The sequence below is a fragment of the Stegostoma tigrinum genome, chromosome 24, assembly GCF_030684315.1.
Source record: "Stegostoma tigrinum isolate sSteTig4 chromosome 24, sSteTig4.hap1, whole genome shotgun sequence".
Taxonomy (NCBI): domain Eukaryota; kingdom Metazoa; phylum Chordata; class Chondrichthyes; order Orectolobiformes; family Stegostomatidae; genus Stegostoma; species Stegostoma tigrinum.
The window spans coordinates 44,827,598-44,843,304 of record NC_081377.1 but is presented as its reverse complement, the minus strand read 5'-3'; the positions used below and the strand labels follow the sequence as shown (position 1 = coordinate 44,843,304).

Sequence of the window (15,707 nt, the reverse complement as noted above, 5' to 3'; positions counted from 1 at the left end):
GGACTGTTGGACAGAGAAAGCACAATGAAAATTTTAAGGTATCTGACTGGCCCAGGAATGCAGCCAGGCAACACTTTATTACCTGAGAGATTGAAAGGGAGCTGAGACCAGTCTGAGGATCATATGTCACATCTGAAAGTTTTTCCCCATCTTTACACCAATCAATGCTGCTCTGGGTTTGAGTGTTCGACACCTGTTTAATGAGCAGAGTAAAATATGAATTAAAAATTGAGACATTGCTCCAGTATTTCTCACTTTTTAATTTTGCGTTATGCTACAATAAGTGATGATTATCAAGGGAATCAAAGGTCACATGAGGAAAGCAGGAGAATGGGATTGAGAAACATATCAAGCATTGTTGAACAACAAAGCAGGCTTTTGATGGTCCAAATGGTCTAATTCTACTCCTTAGCCTTATGGGCTTATGGTTTAAGATGTAAACGAAGCTGCTAACAGAGCAGGGAATGTGGTAGTCCAGTGATAATATCACTAGGATATCAACTCAAAGGTTCAAACTGATGTTTGGTGATGGGGCTTAAATCTCACCATGGCAGGGGCTGAGATTTCAATTCAATTACACATCACTGTTATACATTATTTACAGCTTAAATCACTTAAATAATAATGCAACTTTGCTTCCATAAAAATTTACCGACAGAGAGCGTTGTCACTCACAATTAAAATGATTAATTGGACATTGTGGTTGGTCATGATAATTTAATAAGCTTCCGGTATTTCAGATATCTGATTTTTGCCAGTCTATCAATGCTGGTTCATAAGGGGCCAGTTAAAACAGAGTTTGCTGTACTCCTTTTTTAACACACCCTCTTTATCACCTGATTTATTCCTGTCCTACAGCATCAAAACAGTTGGGGCCCCTATAGACCACTCCAACCAGGACTATCCTCCCCCTTGTTAACCCTTATCTCTACTCGTAGGGATTCGACATCTTCCAATTCAAGAGCTGTTCTTTCTATCACTTATTAGATCTCATTATTACAAAACTACTCCACCACTGCTTCCTTCTTGCTTGTCCTCTTGAAAACTCAGGTACTTGAGCGTTTATTGCCCACCAATGATCTCAAGAGTAATTAGAGATGGGCAAAAAAATATAATTCACAGGATGAGGACATCACTGGTTAGACCAGCATTTATTGCCCATCCCTAATTGCCCACAGGGCAGTTAAGCTTCAACCACAAAAGTGTGGGTCTGGAGCCTAAAGTAGGCCAGATCAGGTAAAAATCGAAATTTTCTTTTTTAAAGAAAAGTTGGTCCCAAGAACACTACCAGGGCCTGTGGATTAATAACTCAGTGATAATATCGCGAGGCTACCCCCTCCCTTGAGTCCCTGACCCCCTCCCCAAATATTGTCCTTGCCAGTGATGTCCACATTTCATGAAAGATTAATGAAAATAAGCAATTCATTCTTATAAGACAGTTTCATACCTTACAAGTGAGAAGAAGATTACATTCTTCTGTCACTTCCCAATGCAAGTACTTCTCAAAATAAGGCCCTGAAATTTTGATTAAATAAGTTTGAACATCAAATACAATTAAAACTGAGGTATTAGAAGAATTCCTCAGAGTGAAATGCAAACGTTTCACTGTGTGAAAATGTGTCAACGGAAAAGTAATTATCTACCATACTTTTAAAATGTTGTAGTAATATAAAACTTGCCTTCACCAAAGTTGATATGCAGTATACATGTACATCTGACTTTTGACAGTGGTGCTCTGAAACACTTTAACACTGCTGCTACAGCTGTCTCACACAGTTGCTCTCTGAATAGTTTGATCAGTCGTGTACTACATACTTCATAACACTTCCGAAAATATTGAGGCCAATTGGGAGAATCTGCAGTGAGATTTTACCAAAAAAAGGGGCGATATGGTACATTTGTGAGATCAAGAAACTAAACATATGACAGGTGCCCTAAACTACCCCCAACCTGTCTTGGAGATGGGCTGATCTCCCTACTTCAAGGTGGCTAACACTAAACCAAACCCTAACCTTAATCTTGTCCTTATTCCTAACCCTATCCCTATCCCTAACCCTAACTCTAGCTTGACCCTCTCCCTATCCCAATCCTTAACTCTAACTTAACCCTCTCCTTATCCCTATCCCTAACCCTATCCCTTTCACTGATGACTGGCTGGTAATTTAAATACTTTAACATGTATCCTCATTGTAACGGTGATTCTGTTTTGAAGTGGCCAAGTTTGTTCAGCCTTGGGATACTGACAGGTGAAGGGAAGGAAGAGGAGCTGAAGTAATTGGTGTCACAGTGTTGCTCATGAATAAAGAAATCAGGAGTAGGCCATTCAGCCCTTTGAGCTGGTTGAGATCATGGTTGAACTGATTATAATCTCAAATGGACATTCCCACCTGTCCTTAGTAATCTTTCAATTCCTTGCTTAATCAAAGTACATTTAGCTCTATCTCAATTTCAGACTGAGATGAAGAGAAATCTCTTTACCCAGAGAATGGTGAGTTTGTCGAATTGAGTTTGAGGCTAAAACATTGAACGTTTTTGAGGAGGAAATAGATATTGTTCCTGGGGCTAAAGTCATCAAATGGCATTGGTGGAAAGCAGGAACAGGATACTGAGTTGGATGATCAGCCGTGATCATACGGAGCAGTGGAACAGGCCCAAAGGGCTGGAAGGCCTACTTATTTCATTTTGGAAGGACAAATTTGAATGCAGAATACAGGGTTAATGGCAGGATTCTTGACAGTGTGGAGAAGCAGAGGGATCTTGGGGACAATGTCCATAGATCCTTCAAAGTTGCTACCCAAGTTATTAGGGCTTTAAAGAAAGCGTATGGTGCGTTGGCTTTCATTAGCAGGGAGATTGAGTTTAAGAGCTGCGAGGTTATGCTGCAGCTCTGTAAAACCCTGGTTAGACCGCACTTGGAATATTGTGTTCAGTTCTGGTCACCTCACTACAGGAGGGATGTGGAAGCTTTAGAGAGAGTGCAGAGGAGATTTACCAGGATGCTGCTTGGACCAGAGGGCAGCTCTTTTGAGGAAAGGTTGAAGGAGCTGGGGCTTTTTCATTGGAGCAAAGAAGGATGAGAGGTGACTTGATAGAGGTATAGTAGATGATGCGAGACATAGATGGAGTGGATAGTCAGAGACTTTTTCCCAGGGTAGAAATGACTATTACGAGGGGGCATAATTTTAAGGTGATTGGAGGAAGGTATGGGGAGATGTTAGAGGTAGGTTCTTCACACAGAGAGTGGTGGGTGTGTGGAATGCACTGCCGGCAGTGGTAGTGGAGTCAGACACTTAGAGACTTTACGGGACTCTTGCATAGGCACATGGAGGAGTATGTAGGGTATGTAGGGTAGCTTGATCTTAGTAGGATATTAGGTTGGCACTACATCGTGGGCCAAACAGCCTGTACAGTGCTGTACTGTTCTATGTTCTATGTTCTATTTTATGTTCCTATGCTGTCTGTTCCTCTACATTTCTATGTTACTTGCGAAAGAGAGTTTTCCATCATCTAATTACTGTGGCCTATGTGCCTGTGCACTCCTCCTACTCACTGTATCACTTCTGACATCTGTCAGCAACCTCCTGTATTATTCCCAACTTCCATACAGATGACTCCCACTCCACCACAGTTGCATCAGACTGCGCCAGCCAAATATCCTGCACACTTGAAATCCTCCCCACATTCAGAAACCTCCATCATACCCCTTGTGATCTTTCCCAGACTGTCTGATCCCAGTCTGGCTCATTTCCTTGATCTGACAGGCTGCATCCTATGGATAGGAGCGCTATAGACAAGAGTTTAATTTGCAGAATGTGTGGGAATCTTATACTGTCTGAATATACAGCCTGAGGATCAACTGTCCCTAATGTCCATTCCTCTGTCATTTTGGGAATTTTTTTAGCAAATAGTTTAAGTCATTAAATGCCCACCATAGCTAACTGGTTAGAAATTTGGGCTGTTATGACCCACCAAGGAAAATACACCAATTCTCAAGTTCCAATACTCCTGGGTCAACACAAAGCTTAATGATTTAAATCAAACATGCAGAGTTTCTGGTTTACTGGCGTGATGGAATCAGGTTAACAGGGAATAATGACCAAGTTCTTGTACTTAACAAGATGCATGATTCATAACAAATAAAGAGCGATGAACTATCAACATATGGTCTAACGTATAAAAACATAACTCCCTTGTAAACCCTGCACAAGCATACAGACTGGTTTTGCGGGTAAAGGGAATAAAACAAATTGGCAACCACAGTTCAATAGCATCAGAACTGGGAACAAAAAGTGCTGGACATCACAGAGTGTGCATGGAGAGTGAGCCAATCTCATCAGAGTCACTTAGGCTTGCTGTCTCCCCGCTGTGATGCCCAGTAATGTTTTTGTTTTTGGCTCGGATTCCAGCGTCTGCAGTAATTTGCTCCTTCAATCGCACCAGACCCACAGTTTGGTTGGAAAGGAAGCAATGGCCAAAGTGGCATGGTGGTAGCTGGGGTTTTGGGATAAGAAGGTGACAATCTGGGCAGGGGACAATGAGCTGGCTCCAGAACAATCATCATAGATAGTGTGGTCCAATTGGGCACATCTGCTCCTCCTGGTTAGGCACATTTCCAAATTTACCTTGTTAGTTACAGTCTTCCAGGCCGCCCCTTTAAAACTTTAATAACCATTGATTCTACATGAGTCCATTTCTCGATTTGAGTTTTTGGTGTTTAGCCAGAGCTGGTTGCCTGAAGAGAAACAAATCATGCATCATGGGCCTCAAACAGCTCAGCCACGTGTATAAGTGAGGGTCCAATTGTCTGTTTGAGGCATGGGAACTGCATGGGGATTTATTGAGTAATACATGTGTATTGTCAATGCGCAGTCAATTACTAGAGGGTTTAGACAATTTGTAAAATGTGAAAGACATGCGATCTGATCAAACTCCTCATGTCTTTCATTCTAATCAAAAGAACAGAAGGTTTGATAGCTCGTGGTTTCTGCAGTACAATACTTAAAAGACTGGAAATAATGCATTGAACTGCATAGTTTGAAGTGTCCAAGCCATTTTCCTGCTGCAGAGTTGAAAAGAACCTTCAGAAAATTATTTTTGCTGTTTATGAAATGTCTTAAGATGTGTCTTCATGTGAAAGCCAATATGATAACATCACTGTTTATTTTAATCATTAGAAGGTTGCACTCGGTGATAATGTAAAATATTGGCAATCTCAGCAACAGAAAATCTAACCACATGCACCCAACAGAACAGATTAAGAACAATAAAGTGGTCAACTACAAACTAAATCTTAGATAAATGTGGCTGAATTAGTGCATTAAGGCAAAGAATTGTCAAGCAGTTTTAATGAATTTATGATAACAAAGCGTGAGGCTGGATGAACACAGCAGGCCAAGCAGCATCTCAGGGGCACAAAAGCTGACGTTTCGGGCCTAGAACCTTCATCAAATGCCCATGTTCAACTGAAAGTCTGTTTAAGACTATGGACATGAAGATTGCAATGCCAATAGGTTTTCACTTCATTTTTATGTTCCATGAGCAACACAAATATTTATTATTTGCTGTAGCACCTGTAATGATCTAAATGCTGAGTAAGTTTCTGATTGTGTGAACTCTCTCCGGTTCATTACCAAATATTGAGAAGAAACATTCTTTGGCTGATTTAATTTAGTAAAAGCAGATATTATGCTGTTCTTCTGCAAAAGAAAACTGGCTACATTGCAGCCAGTTCCAAACACACCTGTCATGCAAGGGAAAAGCTGCAATTTAAAGCTGTAAATTAGTAACTGAGCCAGGGTCAATGACCTTGTGTAAAGGCCCTTCACCTGCAATGTAATCACACAAATAAGGTTAGTAACATTTTGCACTTAGCTACCTTGTTTTCTCTCCCATTCATTCCTTTGGAAATCGCACAATGACAATATGTCTTTGAACTCTGAAAAAAATCATACACAGAAAAGCATGTATTTCGGGTGTTTATGCTCTATTTAAGTGTCTTTTAATTGATTGGCCAGTACATGCTTTTACCCGAGTTAATCCCTAACTTCCAGTCAGATAGTTGAAGCTTTATTCCTGGTGGGTGAAGATGGGAATTGCATTCTGATTGAAATCCAGTGGGACATTGTAATTTAATGGCTCCCGGTGGAACTTCTTATCATAAGGATGTGAATACAGTCTCCTGAAAATTAGGGCTAACTTTCAAGAATAGTAATTGCGCTGCACACAATATTTATTCAGTAACTGAGTTTTACTCAGTATGTTAATACTTTCACTCCTTTGCAGTGTTCTCCAATGTCAGAGCATAGACACACGATTCATGAATCAGTTTCAAAAATCCATCTATAAATATTTCATCAAGATCAAGCTGGTTTTTTGTTGTACAGGCATGTCGTAGAGAGTTATAAAGGTGTAACATCAAAATCAGGCCATTGCGTCTATGTCAGCGTGAATTCTCCAGATATGTAAATAGTTCATATTAATTTATTGCGTTTCCTTTTCCCCACCAATCTAATCCAAACTCAAATATTGACATGGTTTCCATGTCAAGCACTAACCCTAGCGGTGAATGAAACTCTATGTGAATAGGCTTCCATTGTTAACTGCCGATATGGTTTATTTCTTCATGATTCCTCAAAATCAGGTGTCAGTCTATTTCTATCCAATGTGTTCCCTCCTGTTGCACTTTACACTTTTGTGTTTTTCGTAGCTAGATTGCTCCTTTCTTTCCTTTTACATTTGTACTTAGAGTTGCGAATATGTAAAATCTGAGTCTTTGGGTGTGCACAAGTTAGAAATTGATGGATTTCTGATTATCCATCAGAATGGTGTGAAGTGTTATGAGACTGTGTGAGTAAAGAACATGGAAGAATTTGATCAGTCATGTTTGTATTAAATCGTGTATTATGCTGCGCAGGCTGAATGGCCCAATGCTGTCCTTCATGTTTCAATGTTCCTAAAATTTGCACCAATCTAATTCTGGGTGCTTTAGATTTTGCATTTGCCATTCTCTAGTTGTACCTTCACCCTGAGGGTCATTACTGTAATGGTGCTCACACACATTTAATTAACATGTGAAGTACCTCATTATTCTTACTTGTCAATTGGCAAATACAAGAATCGATTAGGCTAGTCTCAATGTACTTTGCTCTCAAGTTTCCGAATGCCAATTAAATGATCCATTTTAAGAAAGTGCCAGCACAAAACACAGCTCTTTGCCAGTATTCACCAAGTTAAAAATAAAGTTTAAAAAGCTTGTATTTTCACTGTTTTTACAACTCACAATTAGAGCCTTTAATATGGTAAACATCTGCCCCATGCAAAAAAATTGATGCAATTAAAGAACATATATTTTGAGAAACTTTGTAATGAAGGGAGAAAGGTGTAATTGTTAGAGAGAGAGTTCCAGATTTCATTCTGGGTGGGGAAAGAAAGAGAAATCCATAACATTCCAGAATTGGAAGAGTTCAGGGTGTGGCACAGAATTAGAAGAGATTAGAAAAGTTGGGTGAGCAAGGACTTCAGGAGAACTTTAACACATAGATCTTGAGTTCAAAGCTGAATGGGAGAATGGAGAAGGGGACGATATGTGAATGGACAGGGAATAGGACATGATGTGGGAGATATAGCTTCAAACCATCTAAAATTCCATGTAGAAAACCTGGAGACAATGAGACTAGAGATAATGAAAACAAAGGTGACAGTTACAGCAAATGTGACGTCGGGGAGGATGAAGCAACTTTCTGGAGCTATAAGTGGTTTGCTGAGGAACAGAGCATGAGGTTTGAAGCTTAGATCCAAGTTAAATGGGAGTTAAACACTGTCAAACATTATATCTGGGAAGCAAAGCCATGTGTGATTGCCTCATTGAATTTGTGTTATGATGTGTTAAATAAACCTGCTGTTGGCTGAGTAACTCCATTAGCGTTCTAGATGTAAAAGTGTAATTCAAGAATACATTCAAGTGAATTATTAACTTACTTTCATCAATCAGCACCAATGTGAACTGACCCTTGGCTTTTCCATCCTGCAGCTGGGCAGTGTAGGAGCCTTCATCTTCATCAGAAAACTTCTGAATGATCATTTCTATAATCCCATTGGCTTTATCAAAATTGATCTTGTGAGTCTGTGAGGAAAAGTGTCCATTTTTATCATTTCCTTTTCAAACTCCAATCTTTCATTTCCTTTCTTTTATCTTTTTCTTTGTTCACTGTGAATTTACACTTCCTACAACTGAACCTCAGCAATGTTTATTTCACAATTTCTCAACCTGATTAGGTAAAGTGATACACAGTTCCTTATTCATTGCATTCAGGATCTCAGTGGCCCCAATCCCTCAGTAAATTATTGTCAGATCACTCTCAGAGCAACATGCTGGGTAAAAGTGTAAAACCTAAACATACACGGCCAAGCCTCTCTCTGATGGCACTTGATGACGGTGAACGTTCGGCTGCAGAAAATTACAGGCCTTTTATAGAAAATCACTATTAGCTGACATTAACACAAAACATGAGCGAAAGCAATTAGCTTCAAAATTCAACTTAGAGGGACAAAACTGACGAAAAACTTAATGATTGCTGGAGTGTGTTTGTTTAAGGCTACCTTTAGGTTCAGGAATTCATATCTATTCTGGAATTTGGAACTGAGAGCACTCTTGATTTGCCCAAAGGATCATTATTGTCTATGAAGCTGCCAATTCCAGATCTTTTCTCTGAATTAAAAACTTCACATCATTTTTAAAAATGTCTTCTATTACTTGTACGTGTTTGCAGCTACGGAAACCTTCCCCCACCGCATCCCAAAACCATCCCAGTTCGTCCCCTCCCCCCACTGCACCACACAACCAGCCCAGCTCTTCCCCTCCACCCACTGCATCCCAAAACCAGTCCAACCTGTCTCTGCCTCCCTAACCTGTTCTTCCTCTCACCCATCCCTTCCTCCCACCCCAAGCCGCACCTCCATCTCCTACCTACTAACCTCATCCCACCTCCTTGACCTGTCTGTCTTCCCTGGACTGACCTATCCCCTCCCTACCTCCCCACCTATACTCTCCTCTCCACCTATCTTCTTTTCTCTCCATCTTCGGTCCGCCTCCCCCTCTCTCCCTATTTATTCCAGAACCCTCACCCCATCCCCCTCTCTGATGAAGGGTCTAGGCCCAAAACGTCAGCTTTTGTGCTCCTGAGATGCTGCTGGGCCTGCTGTGTTCATCCAGCCTCACATTTTATAATCATGGTTTATTGTTCATTTGCCTGTACTTGCAAACATTGTTTGTTTACAGCACACCTTCAATCCCTCTTGGTATTTTAGCTTGCAATTATTTCAATTATTTTTGCCAATTTACACCCCTTTCTGCCTTGTAACCATGTCAGTTTTCAATGGGTTATGGTTTCATGTTTCAGCCTCCACTTGACCAATGGGAGGCTCTTCATGTTGAAATGAGCCAGCTGGTGAAATACAAAATACAACAGCATCGAGGCTGAGCCCAATATGACGTCTGCTCTACTCTCACTGCACACTTGAAGAAGCAGTTGCTGGATCAATATCAGGATTAGGAAAGAACTGAAATAATCCCAGAGTCCAGTATCCTGTCATTAAATCACCCTTTATTTATACGTGGAGAGTCATTAACACTGATCCTGCCAGCTCTCAGAATGAACACAACCTCTGACACTCCTGTTTATAACTGGAGCAGATTAACAGCCCCAATTAGGAACTCATACTCTAAGAGGTCCACCTAGCTAAACTCATTACAATCACCTACAGAAACATCAGTTCATTTTCCCCATTTACATCTGCGGTCAGCTGACACATGAACACTTTTAAAAATCCATTCATGTGATGTGGCTAGATCAGTATTCGCCGCTCATTGCTAATTACCCTGGAAGTGTGGAAGTGGTGAGTCAATTCTCTGAAATAAAGATCAGTAAAAGGTCAGGTAGCCCTGACTGGGTAAGAAAATTAGTGATGCATCATCGATTTTTTAAAATGAGAGCCCAAACCCATGGTCATTATTGCAAATTTTTAAATTCAAGATGTGAATATACTTAAATTCCTGAGAAGCTGTCGTGGGATTTTGAATAGTCATTGAAACACTTGACCAGGCTTAAGGGTTGCTTTTCCAGTAACAAACCACGAGATATCGTCACCCTCATGGTCCCAAAATACAGCAGGAATTGAACACTTCTATGTTAATTTACAATTTCAAATTCAATTAATGAAATAATCTAACATAAAAAGGCTAGTCTCAGGAATCAACCTGTCCTCACTGACCTACATTGGTGCCTAGTGAAGAAATAATATGAATTTGAAAATCATAGAACATAGAGCATCACAGCACAGTACAGGCCCTTCGGCCCTCGATGTTGTGCCGACCTGTCATGCCGATCTGAAGCCCATCTAACCTACACTATTCCATGTATGTCCATATACTTGTCCAATGACGACTTAAATGTACTTAAAGTTGGCGAATCTACTACCGTTGCAGGCAAAGCATTCCATTCCCTTACTACTCTCTGAGTATAGAAACTACCTCTGACATCTGTCCTATATCTTTAACCCCTCAGTTTGAAGCTATGCCCCCTCATGCTCGCTGTCACCATCCTAGCGAAAAGGCTCTCCCTACCCACCCTATCTGACCCTCTGATTATTTTATGTGTTTCAATTAAGTCACCTCTCAACCTTCTTCTCTCTAATGAAAACAGCCTCAAGTCCCTCAGCCTTTCCTCATAAGACCTTCCCTCCATACCAGGCAACATCCTGGTAAATCTCCTCTGCACCCTTTCCAAAGCTTCCACATCCTTCTTATAATGCGGCGACCAGAACTGTACACAATACTCCAAGTGCAGCCGTACCAGAGTTTTGTACAGCTTCACCATAACCTCTTGCCACCTCTCAGCCCAGCTCTGCAGCTTATCTATGTCTCTCTGCAACCTACAGCATCCTTCGTCACTTTCCACAACTCCACTGACCTTAGTGTCATCTGCAAATTTACTAACCCAATCTCATTCTTGTTTCAGATCTCTCTATGATCTCATTCTGCTTTCATAAATTCCTTCAGCCTTAAGATCCACGAAAATGTCTTCCTTCCTGTAGTTCTGATCTCTTGACCATTCTCTACCATACCATCATTGGAGAAGTGTTCAGCTGCCTGCTCCCTAAACCCTAGAATTCTCTCTTTAAGCCTCTCTTCCTCAAATCAAACACCTTTTTCTGATACCTTTTTTTATTATCTGCTCTAGCAGTACCAACACTCCTGGAATGACCAGTCGCCTATTGGATTCATCGCCAGTCTCCCAGTGGCTATTAAAAGCAAGCTGGGAGCTTGTAGATAGGTTGGGGGTTGCATTAATTCACTTCGAGCATTCACACAGTCCATTTTGTTGATTGTAATAGATGAAGTGCAATTGCAGGCAGCTCTTCCGTGTTATCATATATTTGGGTCTGGCAGGGATGCCTAGGACAAAAGGAGTTATGGGAATGTGATGGTAATATTAATTAATGGACTTGACTGGCTGTGTATAAATGGGGGATGTGCTCTTGCGGGACTGTGGTAATGTCCTAACCCCTGAAATTGGAGACCTAGCTTCAAGATCCACAAACTCCAGCAGTGTGTCATAACACATCTGACACATTGATTAAACATATCTATAAATGCTGAAGATGTAATCTGTGTTGTGTGAGTTGATATGAAACCAAGATTGGCAAAGTAAATGTCTGGGCTCTGTCTCACCAGCATGTCGCCTCTGGTGTTTAACATGGTGCACAGGTGCAGCAGTGGAGGTACACTGCATTGTCAATGCTCACAGCTGTCATTCCTCGCTGTCCTGCCCGATGTTTTCTCACCAGGGACCAACACTGACCCTGACAATGAATGCCAAGTGAGCCTCAAGTCACAAAGTTAACCGAGCGAGACTCGAGTGAGATGGACACAGGGAACAATGAATCCAAACCTGTCTATTTAGCTGGGAGAAAAAGTTACTAGTTGGAGCAGCTGATTAAGCCCTGTCTGCCTGGAAACTTCATATTCATCAATTCAGCACCTAGTGAGCTTTAATGGCTCTCGGGTTGGAAATGAAAGGCCTGCTGAGAGTCCAAAATTTGAGTTAAGACAGAGTACTGCTTCCAGCTTCCTGTTATTGGTCTAGATTGGTCTTAAAAATTACATTGATACAGCTTAAACACCACAAGGTATTTGACTCCAAGTCTCAGAGAGCTGAGGTTCTCTGGTGAAAGAACATTGGTGCTGAGATAAAGCTGATGTAATAGTTTCTCCAGTTATTCACACAGCTCTAAAAACAAACCCCCTGAAACAAAATATGATGGTTTTATTTCAAATAGGTTTGGAAATTACAGGTGAAAAGACATTTTGGTGCATTCAGTGCAAGTTGTTGGGGTTAGCACTAGAATCACATCTCTGCAAAGACAGTCTGGAGGTCATAAGTGTCCATTTCATTTCCTAGAACTATTCTTCAGTCATTGGCAGATTTGTGAATCAGCACTTAATGAGAAAGAAAATTACTGCTTTAATAATTAAAATATCAAATTAATGAAATAGTTACATGAAGTCTTGCAGGCGGCACCGTGGCTCAGCGGTTAGCACTGCAGCCTCACAGCACCAGGGACCCGAGTTTGATTCCAGCCTCGGGCAACTGTCTGTGTGGAGTTGGCACATTCTCCCCGTGTCTGCGTGGGTTTCCTCTGGGTGCTCCGGTTTCCTCCCACAGTCCAAAGATGTGCAGATTAGGTGGATTGGCCATGCTAAATTGCCCGTAGTGTTCAGGGGTGTGTGAGTTATAGGGGGATGGGTCTGCGTGGGATGATCCAAGGGGTGGTGTGGACTTGTTGGGCCAGAGGGCCTGTTTCCACACTGTAGGGAATCTAATCTAAAGTGAGGGTTTAAAATATAACCATTTATCAGAGATAAAAACAAAAAAGTCACAGGAAAATGAAGTTACAAATGAAATATTGTGGATTGAAACTGTGAAATTAAACTTACCGGTGTGCTTGAAACTTCCTTCTCATTAAAGATGAACCGTAACTGTGCAGCTGGCGATAAGCTCTCGACCTGCAACCAGAGACGAGCAGCACCCTTCTCCAGATGTTCAACAGCCCAATTCGACTTTACCTTAATTACTGAAACAACGCAAACCAGCAAGCTGTATTAACTGCTTTTACATTTAGATCTTATATCAATGACATTTCCACCATGGTTTTGATTACTGGCAATAATAATTCCTCCATCTGTCATTGCTCAACTCTAAGGCCGATTACATAATGGTCCATCACTTTTTCAACTTCATGTCTATTTGTAACAGAGCTCCTGTGATGTTGCTCAGAATTGAAGAATAACAGGACCACACCATTTGTTATTTTTAGGAGACTACACCACAGTAAGACCTCAGTGGGGTGCAGAAATTGGTTCGCTTAGGAATTTGGTGCACAGGAGAAAGGAGGTGAACGAGGGACAGAGGTGAACAGGGGAAAGAGGTGTAAGAGGAGGAAGAGGTAATATGGGGGAAAGGGGTGATTGTAGAAAGAGGTGAATGGGTTAAAGGGGTGAATGGAGGGAAAAGAGGGGCCTGAGGAAGAGGTGAATGGGGAAAGGCATGTTCCAACTTCTAACTGTTTATCCATCTCCTGCAATCCTTGCGTTTTTCTTCTCTTGACCCTAAAATAGCAAAGTGAGGGTCTGTGTTAAAATATTTAAGTTGTATTACTGAACAAAGACACATTTAGTCCGACCTTTCTGTCTTGTACTAATCAGGACAATTTGCAAGAAATGCCAAAGTAAAGAAGGGGGCAACTTTTATTAAAGTATTAAAGTTGATATGTTGGCAAGTCGACTCTGATTGGCGGAAGCGTTGCCATGGGAGAAAGCACTTTTTCAGGCCTGGTAAGATGTTTTTCAAAATATCAAGGTCAGCTGATATATGAAGTAAGGACAGGGTAGCTCCAATCTCAAGATTCACATACAACGTGGGAACTCCAGGATTTTTTCTGAGTCCTGGATAGCCAGTTGGGACTCAGCAGTCTGAGGTCCCAGTGTTAAAACAGCGAGCACTGGTTGACATTGCTGAAGGGCATTGTGAGGCTGAGAGCTATGTGAATGGTTATAGATGTCACTCTGCAACTTAAGAGTCTGCAGGGACTGAGGGATGGCTGACCATCCAGCAGCCAAAAAAGGATCAGGCAGATGGCACAGGGCATGCCGAGTGCCCCCCACTCACTGAACAATAGCCTGTTTGTAATACTGAGGAGAGGGTCAGTTCATTCAGGAATTATACTAAGAGCAAGTTCATGAAACCATGGGATGTTCAGTTGCACAAGGGGTTATGAAGAAGCCTGCGGGAATCATTGTGATAGGAAATTCAATAGTTAGGGGAATAGATCTGTATTTTTGCAGCTGCAGATGTGACGGCAGGCCGGTGTATTGGTTGCCAGATGCTAGGGTCAAGGATGTCATTGAGTGACTGTGGAGTCCCCTGAAGGCAGATGGTGTAGAGTCAGTGGTTGTGGAGTGGGGCTGACAGTCAGACAATGGAAACAAGTAGGAGAGTAGTTAAGCTGGAACATAAAAATATTATTCTCCAGATGATTTCCAGTGGCTAGAGGGAGAGTTTCAGACCCTTGGAGCATTGGGACGGAGTCTAGGGCAGATGAGACCTGTGCAGGCTGGGGAGATTAGACCTGAAGTTGATTGAGGGATAGACACATTTCCAGGCATAGGGGAGGACTCTCAGCTTTCCCTTTGAGTTAGTGCCATGGGGTCCTTTATTGGGTCCACCCAAGACAGCAGTTTAACAACTCATTCAACAACTCCAACAATGCAGCATTCCTTCTGTCCTGCAATGGAGTCTCAGTGTAGGTTATATCTGAAGAACTTTAATGCTGAGGAGGTTAGAGGGATGGCACCAAAAGAATCAATTGTGCAGGCTCAACCCTTGTGATCGCTGAGTTAGTTCTTGGAGCTTACCCCTTAGTGCTGTTGTAACATAAATGATGATGAGCAACCCTCACACAGCAACACATTACAGAGTTGGAGATTTCACCATCATTTTTCAACAACAGAAGAGAAACAGTGGATCAACAGAAAAAAAAAACTTACATGGGTTTCTTTTTTGATGGCTCAGTTTCTTTAAATTCTGCAGCTCTGCAAAAAAAAAGTTTACATCCTTAGACTTTAAAGTAGTTAGGTAGGTTAACAAGGTATGGAACTGGATGAACACAACAGGCCAGGGCAGCATCAGGGGAGCAGGAAAGCTGACGTTTTGGGTCTGTACCCTTCTTCAGAAATGAGTTTGCTTTTCATAGGACTGGAGATAACTATTTACCTTCATCTGTTAAAGTATGACTGGATGAAACACCATCAGTTCCAGTTACGATGACAGAGTAAGTACCCAAATCCTCTTCCGAAGGATCAATCAAGATCAGTTTAGATCTGGAAAAAGATTTCAGTTCACATTTCTCACAAGACAGTCTGTTGTAGAACTTTATCTTTTTCAGCTAAAGATTTAAATCAGGTATTCCCTTTGGATTTCTTCCCACTGGAATTGTAAGTAAATGGGACTTAGACACTCCTTACAAACTTTTTTATTCTCCGAATGCAAAGGCATTGTCTGGTGATCCAGACAATGCTGGGAAATAATTTCAAAAATTAATTTCCATTTTTCCAGTAAAATTTTCTTTTCTTTGTTCATTACTTTTTTTCT

General features: G+C 41.3%; 1 protein-coding gene across 1 annotated transcript in view; it reads right to left on the bottom strand.

The window, feature by feature from the left end:
* The window catches only part of myom3 (myomesin 3), a 120,671-nt gene that overhangs the window by 27,172 nt on the left and 77,792 nt on the right, over nucleotides 1–15,707 (bottom strand). The window contains exons 22-28 of the mRNA XM_059654409.1: nucleotides 15,330–15,436; nucleotides 15,104–15,148; nucleotides 12,995–13,131; nucleotides 7,978–8,122; nucleotides 5,876–5,935; nucleotides 1,448–1,515; nucleotides 83–193 (exon numbers count right to left, since the gene is read on the bottom strand). Of these exons, the coding sequence (XP_059510392.1) occupies nucleotides 83–193; nucleotides 1,448–1,515; nucleotides 5,876–5,935; nucleotides 7,978–8,122; nucleotides 12,995–13,131; nucleotides 15,104–15,148; nucleotides 15,330–15,436 (673 nt within the window). The remainder of the gene's footprint in view (nucleotides 1–82; nucleotides 194–1,447; nucleotides 1,516–5,875; nucleotides 5,936–7,977; nucleotides 8,123–12,994; nucleotides 13,132–15,103; nucleotides 15,149–15,329; nucleotides 15,437–15,707) is intronic.